The 10,882-nt window shown below is 44.5% G+C and overlaps 1 protein-coding gene across 1 annotated transcript in view; it reads right to left on the bottom strand.

Moving 5' to 3' along the window:
* Positions 1 to 219: 219 nt before the first annotated feature.
* pcxb (pyruvate carboxylase b) overlaps positions 220 to 10,882 on the bottom strand; it is a gene marked incomplete at both ends in the record, with an annotated part of 43,759 nt that continues 33,096 nt past the window's right edge. Inside the window, 3 exons of the mRNA XM_080839858.1 lie at positions 220 to 480; positions 2,044 to 2,184; positions 3,857 to 4,105. Of these exons, the coding sequence (XP_080695984.1) occupies positions 220 to 480; positions 2,044 to 2,184; positions 3,857 to 4,105 (651 nt within the window). The remainder of the gene's footprint in view (positions 481 to 2,043; positions 2,185 to 3,856; positions 4,106 to 10,882) is intronic.

Raw genomic sequence — 10,882 nt, 5'->3', positions numbered from 1 at the left:
GGTGTTGCCCAGAAACGGAAAAAATGAAACAAACAACCTCAAAACAAACCAAGCTGCACAAGCCTTCCGTCCAAAGTCAAATCTCAGTTTTCAATTCATATCAATCTTAAAGGAAGCCTTGTAAATACATATCTGCATTCGGTTAATGTTGCTTTAATCTATATATTCTATTCCTTCTTTAGGTTCAACAACGTTGCACCATCATTCAATTGTCCGTCCTTAGTTCTCGTTGATCTCCAGAATGAGGTCGTCCCCCTCCAGCGTGCTGTCGGACGTGACGCTCACGTACACCTTGGCCACGGTGCCGGCCACGGGCGAGTTGACCACCGTCTCCATCTTCATGGCGCTGAGCACACACAGGGGCTGGCCCTTCTCCACCCTCTGGCCCTCCTTTACCTTGATCTCCACCACCTTACCAGGCATGGGCGCCCCCACCTGCCCCCGCACGTCCTTCAGGGCCTTGGGGTGGAAGTGCAACTCCTGTGGGGGAGCGAGAGAGTAAGATGGGGTCAGTGGGTATGTGTGTGTACGTGTGAATTTATGTGTGTGTGTGTGTGTGTGTGTGTGTGTATCAAGGGAGATGAAAGAGTGATATAAGTGACCAATCCCAAACACGGCTGCTTTTCTGTTTTCTGCCTGTTTTTTTTTTTATGTGAAGAGCTTTCTTATTTCCCAAAAAATAGCCTCCTGGTATAAATAATCCTCCTTCTATAAGGTAATGAAGTAATGCTCTTTCCAGCAGTCTTATCGCCGCCACAGGCACTCCCCTGTCCCTGGGTGATGCCACAAGGTGCTCTTCTGCTTCTCAGAGGGGGACAGCCACAAAGTAAACAACCTGACACAGTCTGTTCTGTACTTTGATTGGTTCCCGGAGTCCTCTTTTTAGCTATCTGTGCATACTTTATTCATCTTTATCTGATTGACAAAGATCGATTGATTGATTTCTGCTGGCTATACTTCCTGACTGGGATATATTTGCTAGTAATGGTCATGTGTCAAGTGCTTGTTTTTAGGTGGCTGCTCATCCTAATATACTGCTTGAGAGCAGCCGATTGCATAGGGCTGAGCCACTGACGTAATCAGAAGAGGATGATCTGGCTTATTATTTATAATCTTAACAGGATTATTAATACTGCAGTAACACTTACTATCTAATAATAAATCTAGAGACCGCAATCAGAAATGATCACAAAGTGGGATGATTCACATACATAATTCACAAACACGATCATCGGAAAGGATATTCATCTGATTTTGAGCTGGAGCGCATCATAGAAAAATGTCTGAAGGGGCCAGAAGTGGGATTTGGTCACTGGTGAAATCTTTACTCTGTCTCTCTCTCTCTCCTTTCTCGGTGTAGATCAGTGTAAGGGAAACATCAGAGACTGTAGCAACTGAGAACGGCAATGACAAGCTTTCAGATGAAGGCTTATGTGTACCGAAAGGAACTGCCTTATAGTTCTTTTGCGATCACGACAAAGGCAAACTCCCAGCATTATCTCATCCAGATTACAGGAAAATGACTCAATTTTACGGCTCTTAAGAAACAGAGCTTTTTGTGGGTGGGTTGTTTAAAACCTTTTCAGCCCTATCATATAGACATCTTTATCGAAGTCTTTTTCATAGAAAGGTTTTTTGTGTTCTGATGTTTCTGTGTTTGGGGTTTTAAAAGTACAGGGAGTGCACTTTGACACGTCTAAGGTGCATTTGTCTGGAGAAAACAGCAGTTCCTACTATTTTACTACTACTATTTTATATTCAGTGTGGCAACTTAAGGTACAAATGAAGGGTATGAACCGGGGCTGAGACATCGGATTCATTTGCTGTCCAAAACAGGAAAAGCCTACGGTTGCGAATGCTTAATTCTCCTTTTTAAATGATCTTGTGGTAATGGATTGGTATGGCACACAGGTTACACAATGCCTCATTTGAGAAATAAAAACTTCTGCATAGGTAGAGAGACTAAACTCTCTAAGGGAAGTTTAAGGGAAGTCAAACCAGAAGACCGTGGCTAAGCTCGGCAACTCGGATGACCACACTTACCTTCAAGGCCTGGGTGTCCTTGACCAGGACGGTGCGGAGTTGACCGTTGAGCTCGAAGAACACTCCCCTCTGACCGACCTTGTTGAGGTCGCCCAGTGCGAGGGCTTTGATGTGAAGGGTCTTGCCCCTCTCCAGCTCCACCTGAGAAGAAGAAGCAGGAGGAAGTGAGTAGACTCTTAAATGAAAAGGTGAGGTACCTTTAAACTGTATCCTTGAGTCCTCACTAGACTAGGCTAGTCACTAGTCCTTGCATATCTCTCCCTAAAGAGGCTGTGTTATATGTATTCTTTATATTGAGTCATTATAAACTCTTTGGCTTCAAAAGAAGGCCTTCAGAATGACGTGAATCTGAACCAAGATAAGAAAAGATTAAAGAAAAGAGCGCTCTTCACACAATGGGCGGAAGGGGAGGAAAAAGAGAGATGAGCAGAAGGTAGACTCAGAGAGGGGCCAGTGCAAGAGTAAGGGAGATTATACGCCTCCACTGGATGACAAGGGGAACAAGAGAGAGAAAGAAAGAAAGAAAGAAAGACAAGTGTTGGCCTGCATGCTCATGCTTGGACGGCATGCACATCAAGAGGAACGAGCGCAGAAGGAGAGGAACGATTGAGGGAATGAGTCGGACTTGTGTGCATGTGAAACACTCATTCTGAGGGCCTCTCGGCTGCCTCCCGGACCATGTAATGGCTGCCATGTGACGGGGGAGCTGGTGCGGTTATTTTAGTGACTGTGCAGTCAGTCAGTCAGTCAGTCATCGCTGCCACGTGCGTCACCAGACCTTTTTATAGCGCTCGCTAATCTGCGCTAATCAGTCGAAGCTAACGTCTTATTTCGCCGGCTGCCCACTGAAAGCACTAGAAAAAAAATAACTCAAGTCCAAGAACAGCATCCAAAAGAAGGTGAAAAAAACAGTGAGTGAGTGAGTCACAAGAAACGGTGGGGAGAAATACTACAACGCATGGGGGGTTGATTCAAGAAGTCGAGAGGCTTTCGCCACACCGCTTCCGGGCTTCCTGCTGAGCTTTTTTGAGTGCTTGCTGACTCCCGCTAGTTTCTGCCGATCACCTTAATGGCACTCATCAGTTATGCCACCCCTGCACTGCTGCGCCCGAGGAGAAGCTCTGCAGGAACAGCGGATCATGTTGGTGCCTGCCAGCTATCACCCAGGTGGGTTGGACATGCCATAACAACTTAGGCGCCTGCACTTAGCGGTGCCCGCTCTCGCTAGCGATTTCACCGCGTGGCCACCACGGCATGCTATGCTAATTTGGCAACCCCTCATCCACAAGAAGCTGTGGTAGTTCCTACTCTCTGCCAAAGGCCATACTAATTAAAATGAGTACCACTGCATGGCAGTGGCAGAGAGTTATGCTAACGCTATGCTAAAGTTAGTGGGGGCAATCGTCAAAGCGCAATTTGGAAGCACTCCAGGCAGTGATGTGGAAAGAGAGGGTATCTGAAGGTGAACAGCAGGTCTTCAGCTGAAAGGACTATAATGACACATCCCAGGAAGCTGTAAATTACAGAGGGCTGAACAGGTTGAGAATATGTATTTCTCTGCAGGAGTCGGCTTTGAGAGAACAGAAGCTAATGAAGGTGATGGAAAAGTAGAAAAGAACCAGAGCATGGGGAGTGGAACAAAAAACCTAAAAAGAAAAAGAGGTGGAAAGGAGTGAACATGGGAAGAAGTGAGAAGGCAGGCAAGGAAAGGGATAGAAATGAATACTGATAAGTGAAAGAGAAACAATGAGGCTGAGAAAAACAGCAAAGAGAGAGAGTGAGGGAGAGAGAGTGAGAAGGAGGAAGTGTTCACCTCTATCTCTTCAGCGATTTTGGGCCCATCCAGGAAGAGGCGTGTGTTGAGGCACTCCACAGGGCCGTATTTGGCCATGAACTCCTTGTACTCTTGGAAGACCTTCGGGTACATCGCCGCTGACATCACATCCTCCGATGTGATTTCATCACCCCACGTGGCTTTCAATTTGGCCTCCAGGGCCTCAAAGTCCAGAGGGGGGAGGGAGGCGCCCGGACGTCCCTCAATACGGGGCAAGTTCTTCAGTACCTGTCAAAGGACCACAACACAACATGACCTTAAAGTTCCTCTCCTAGCATTGATTAAACCTCAAAAACTTCATCTCTGCTCCTGCAAAAAAATCACATATTTAGATGTTTTTCCATGAAAAAATCCCTTTATACCGTAAAAATGGCTTATCTCCCTCTGGAACGAAATACTGTTTCCTGATTGGCTAAAGGGGTGTACATAAAGTTTGTATAACCGGACACCTTGGACGTAGTCCCAGTAGAAAAGTTAAATCGCCGTTCCATATCAATGCTCTTGAATGGTTATCATTGACAACCAACGTTTTTTTTTTAAACGGGAGCACTAGGCTCAAATCAAGAATTAATCAGGTTATTATGCATATCAAGTTTCCTAAAGATAAAGGAAATTCTAAAAAATAATAATAACAATAAAAAAACAAACATTTTTTTATTGTTGTAAACGGGAGATAAGCGGGATAACGGCCTTCGAGCTGTACAGTTCTACAAAGATAATGGACTTCGCGTCGTGGAGTTCTTTGCCCCGCATCGTCCATTATCTTTGTAGAACTGTTCAGCTCGTCGGCCGTTATCCCTTACTTAGGCCATGTACAGACGAAGGCTAGTTTGTCTGCGTCCGTAAAGTTCAGAATACAGATAGCCCTATCATTTAGACGAACACTCTCTATCCGCACACGGTATCCGCAACGATCCGAATCGGGGGTAGAAAGTGAGTATATTTAAATCGGTAGGTGCAGGTGTTTGTCTGCACGTATTCACGCAACCTGATGACGTCATTGACCCATGTGATCGTTTTCCGATCTCCAACCAATATATATATCACTTGTTCTCCGTCTACATCTCACTCGTGGTGGGTCTCGAATTCACTCTCTTTTATCCAGCCTACTGATTTTTGTTTAGCCTCCTATCTTGATCTAATTTTTTTTATTCAGACGTTACATAACTTTCATGACCACAAATATAAATTGGCAAGCAATTTAATTAGCTTTTTTCTTCATATATTAATGTAGAATGGTCGGAGCAAAGCCTCATGGGAAATGGGATGACAGCCATGTCATGTTGTACTGTTCCAAACTCTTTATTATCAATAGAAAATATAATTCATTTTCGCATAACCTTTAGTCTGACCACTGATTTTATTAACCACCATAATGTAATGTTGCTAATTGGAGCTTGAATGTCCTGTGTAATGTGTTTAACCGTGTGCTGTTTAGTCTTTTCTTCTACGTTTTTCAAGTTTTTTCAGTTGTATGTAGCAGCGCTAAAGCGCCACCCACAGGCGTGGGGTATGTACTACAGCCCGTTCAACACAATCTGGTGGCTCTGTTTTTACCCAAATCTCTCGTTACCAGGCTCCATCTTTACGAAATTAAAAGATTCGATTTGTGTGAAAAATGAACCCTATTCAGTGAATCTAGGCTTCATGTAAATGGGGCTTCAAATGTAACTCATTTAGTATCCACAAAGCTATAAATATGTAAATTAGCTTCTCCTTTGATAGTTCTCGTTTCGACGTAACCATATGCTAATGATATGTAGTGTAGTTATGTAATGATAAGTTCCACCTCGCAAGCTGATGGGATTGACTCCTTAGGTACAGTATGTGACGTATGAAACCCAGCCTGTCTGATTGGTACACTGAAGTGGAAATACTCAGCCATGGTGTTTGACTGCTTTTTTTGCTCATGATATGGCTTGTATCATATAAAACACCATATGGACGTGTTAACAAGGTTAAACACCTGATTTTCACTGGAGGGGGTCTTTCATATGCAAATCTCGACTTCAGTGCTCTACATTGTTAATCAACAGACATCTGTGGCTTACATTCTGTTTATGCCATTGCCTTAAAAAGGTTTTATGATGGATATTACTTACTTAACATAAACAATTTATCAAAAAAAAAAGCATTAATAAACACAAAATTGCCTGCGTCCATGGATCATCAAACTTTAATATGCTATGAACGTAGCCTTTCTAATGGTTGGCATTTAATATTACAATTTCTTCGCAAGTCCCCAACCGTGTTAGTCTGACCCGGGGCCTGTAATCCTTTCACCACCCCGCCAACCCACCCCCCACCCCCCTTAGCATTAGCATTAGCATACCTAATGAACTCAGCATAAAAGTTGCATGCGTATTCGTGTGCTTGTGTATTCAAGACGGATCAGGCCCACTGGAATGATTCATCACAGGTCCGGGAGTTGAGTGTCGAGGCTGCACCCTCCAGCTCAGAGGCCCATGTCATGCGAAAATGTTCCGACCGGGGGCTGCGACCGAAAGGCAACAGAGCGTTCAGCCGGCTGGCATTAATAATGCATGCCTGACGAACGTGCCATCTTCTGTGTCTCCGAAGCCCCCAGCAGAACCAGATAATTCCCATCAGTCACTGAGGCAGAGTGCCTAGACTCTGATAGTGGCAGCCACTCAATATGCTCAGCAGATGTTTGACTCCTCAGCTCCGAGTGGCTCCCCATATGGAGCCAAGACGGCCAAGCGAGGTTCAAACAAAGATCAGACAAACTAAAGCATCAGAGATAAATAAGTACATTTCCGTGGTGATGTAAGCCAATGTTATGCCACGGAAAGTCATTCAGTAAAACACACACTGATTAATTGCTTTTGCCATTACACACATGAGCGAGGCACTGAAGTTGGTTCATAACTGGAGGACAAAAAAAAATAAAAAAACATGCAATAAGAATCAAAATCCTTGGGGTTTGACACAAAAAAACTCCACACAGAAACAATAATTATGGACTGACTTCGGGAACAAATTTGAATGCGCACCCTCCTCTGTTCCTGTATGTTTTCTTCTCAGAGTTTGTTCACTGAGAAGTTAAACGGCTTACCGGTGCTCAAACAATCCAAGCCTGTTTTTTATGCCTCCGTTTTCACCACGTGAGTCAAATTGACCTTGGGCCCCATTCTGGCGTCCACCTCACAAACAAATCCAACCTGCTTCAAAGCGAAGTGCAGAGAGAGAAGGAGAGAGAAAAACATCGAGCCTGCTACATCTGAAGACTGATGCCATTATTTCTGTTTGTGTGTGTTCCAACCGTGGAGGTTTCCTGCAGCTCGGCAAATTACAGTGGAGGTCCGTGGTGAGGAGGGAACTGTGGACCAGTCGCTTGATCACTGCTCCCTTGGTCCACACGAGCTGTTCCTTGCAGGCACTGTGACGCCCCCCCCTCCTGCCACAGATCTCTTTGTCATGGTTTGGAGATGTCTCCCGCTCTCGCCACACCACTGACCTTTTGATTCGGCGCCGGGGAAGAAAGGGAATGGCGGACGACAGAGGGGAGTCAACACCGACCCGCAGAGAAGCTGCCGCTCTGATTGGATTACTGTAGGCTGGCGGGCGTAAAGGGGAGAGTTGCTTGACATGACGATGATTGTATAGCCACTTGAGAGCACGCCTGTCTGTGTGCATATGTGTGTGTGTGTGAGTGTGTGTATATGTGTGTGTGTGTGTGTGTGTGTGTGCATGTAAGTGTGTAGCGGAGAGCATGTGTGTCGAGTGGGTGTGTACGTGGGATCTGACTGGCACTGTTGTGCTTTCAGATGACACTTAAATCTCTTTACATGTCTTGCATGGCTTGGCTTCATGGGGTGTAGAAATCATTTTCTTGCTGCCGATTGGTCAGACATGCAAGTGAGAGGCCACTGTATGCTATTCACAGTTGATAAAGCTATAATGTCTTTGACAGCCAGCTCAATAAAGCACTTTTTATCCATATTTGTGACATGGGCAGGACTAAGTAGAGTTGATGCTGCAAAAGATGTCACATAAATTCTCTGTATGAAAATGAAATATCATTTATTAAGCGTTATGTGAAGCGTGTTAGAAATGCCAACACGAGAATAAAACCATAAATGAAATTAGTTACAGCCTCGCAACAAAAAAGCTGAAGCGACCACGTCATGCTTTCATAGGCAGTTTTAATAAGCAGGACAAAAGAAGAAACACCAACCAGCATGGCTTACAGTCCTGACGGAAGGAAATTAGTCTTGTCTCTTGTCGCACACAATCTCAAATGGCAATGGAATGCAAAATGAGTAGGATCAACTCAAGACAGCCAGATTTTCTGAGAGCTCGGCTCGTCTCTAACACTAATAATACATATTCATAGGCCTTCGTCCGTTTAGGGGAGCTGCCTCTGGGCCTGCAAATGACTTTTGGGCTCATAAGTTTTCCGAGGGTAAACGGTAAATATTTGTTTGTGCGCTTGTTTTTCGCCTGTCGTGACATTAGGCACGATATTTTGGGTTAATGTGGCAAGTGATTCATGCATCTGTACCGAAGTGCTCCTGTGATTTGGACTTATTACTTGTGCGTGCATGCCCTGTGGCGGTAAAGGGAAACAGCTCCTGTTTAGTCTTGTCTTTCTTGTTTACTACAAATCCTTATAAACATTGTTGGCTAAAACTTCTTAAGTCATGCTAGGCTTGATTTCGACTCTCCTTGATTGTGTGAATACAGTATTTGCACTTCTGTGAAAGAGTTGAGTGGTCAACAATTCCTCTTTTTGAGGTGTTAAGTGTGTGATTTTTTCGGTTTGAATGCTAAACTCTTGGCCTTCATGGTTCCTTGGTAGGTAGCAGGTGACTTGGAGGAAGACTCAAAAGTGATACTTGTTTCAATGCTTCCTCTTCCTTTTCTTAACTTCTGAAGTTCTTCGCAATTCACTTGATTTTCAAAATGGGGTGCCTGCTCAACTCAAGGACTTTCCAAACCTGCTTAAGGGCTTTCCTAATGGGGCTCCTGTCTGCTGGTGTTTGACAGATGTCCCCTTGATAGCCTGTCCTCTCTCAACAGGACACTCCAACACAAAGTCACAGCCTCCTCAAGAGGCCCCAAATTGCCAGGCTCTCTCGACTTTTCAAAGACATTCCCTTATTTTTTTGTAAATTCCTTTCAGAGAAAGCGGTTCAGCGAGGCTGTGCTTTGCTTTGCTTCTGAAGCCAAGTTGCTGCTTCTGTGCCTTCTGTCACCTCTCCATCCCTCCACCCCACCCCCTACCCACCCCTCCAGCAGTGCAGAGAGCGTGGCGGCTATTAGCATTCAGCTAAGCTAATGCACTCAAAATTACTGGTAAAATATGCTAATTATTGCACAGGCAGAGGGAGAAAGGGGGATATGGAAAGCCTACAAGAGAGAGAGAGAGCGAAAGTGAGTGAGAGAGGCTGAGGGAGAGAAGGAAAGAGACAGGAAAAGGTTTTAGTGGCGCGCTCTCTTAGGAGGGATAAAGCACAAAAGAGGCTGGTGCAATGCCATTAGTCACAGCGGATGCAGTTCAAAGATGCCTCTCACATTTGGGAGTCACTCTTCATTAATTTGTCTAGGTTTGAGGCGAATTGCTGCCTGAGGGGTGCACTTGTGATTTTGTGTGGGTACATCTATAAGTGTGTGTATGTGTGCGTGTGTGAGTGTATATGTGTTCATGTGTGTGTATGTGTTTATGTGTGTGTATGTGTTCATTGAGTTCAGCAGAAACTGTTTAGCTGACCCCCCCCCCCCCCTCCCCCAACCACTCTTACCCCCACAACCCCCACCGCTGCCAAGCGCACACAAGGGGTATTTTTTTTTTGTTTAATTAAAGTGTCGTCTCTCCACGTTCAAACTCTTGATCTCTCTGCGCTCCGAGGCACTCGAGTGCTCCCACTGCTCCCACTGCCGATGGAGGCGGCGAGGGGTTAGTGGCACCCCCCTGGCCTCAAAACAAAACCATTCTTTTCTTTGTTTTGCCTGCTCACGGCTAAAAGATGGGCCCTTTATGTGTTAGCCCACATAATCTCCTTTTTTCCCTCACACAAACAAGACCCCTGGCTGAGATGTGTGAATGCTAATAGCAGCTTCATCTTAGCTTAATAAAGACTAAACTGAGTATTAATACAAATATAACAGAAAAGATTAACCCAGGTTTAATACGCAGAGAACACTGAGAAGATATCTATTATATATCTATATAAATCTTAGCACAAAGCTTGAGTATAATTTTCCTCGCAGATGGTGGCAATGTAACTTCATTAGCCTATGCTACCAGGTTCAATTAGCTAAATGATCTGCATTAAATGGTATTGATTTGTTGACATCTGTTTGTTCCACACTTTGATGAACCTTCCTGCCACTGCTGCAATTTTTTGGATCCCCTCTTGTCCTTCAGTCCCTAGGCTGAGTGTGAGTGGGACTATACTGGTGATGTGAAGAGAGGTTAGCGCCTGGGTAGGCATTGGGCGTTCACAAATTCAAAGCAGGTGCATTTTCACAAGAGAATAGGTCACTATACCCACGTGGACACTGAGTATACAATAAAACAATGTTGTGGCAAATTTATCAATGTATAAATAACCAGCCATCACAGAGTATTGACTGTTTTCAGTCAGAGTAAAAAAAATTGCATTACTGATACTGGTAACATAGAAGGATTGTGGGTAGGGAGGACAAATGTCATTTCATATTTATAAATCAAATTCTGAACACTGAAACTATAACAATATAAACGTCCTCATTTTCCGTTTATGCTATGTTGATACATTGGCCTGAGGTGTAACATTTAGCCTCAGAATACATCTAAATCAACCAAGAGGATGAATGGCTGCACCCTCGCTGTACTCAAGAGCGGTTGAAATACAGCTCCAGAGTGCTGACATTTTGTGAGTTTATGACAAAAGTCAGCGGTATTTGCCCAGAGGTCACACGAGAAACATGTGAAGGAAAACTCAACTCCATTCTTGGAGAAGGGCAGGAAACGACACTAAAAGCAGCAAAGTATGTGTC

This window comes from Sprattus sprattus (assembly GCF_963457725.1).
Source record: "Sprattus sprattus genome assembly, chromosome: 5".
NCBI classification, from domain to species: Eukaryota; Metazoa; Chordata; class Actinopteri; order Clupeiformes; family Clupeidae; genus Sprattus; species Sprattus sprattus.
This window is presented reverse-complemented; position numbering and strand designations above follow the sequence as displayed.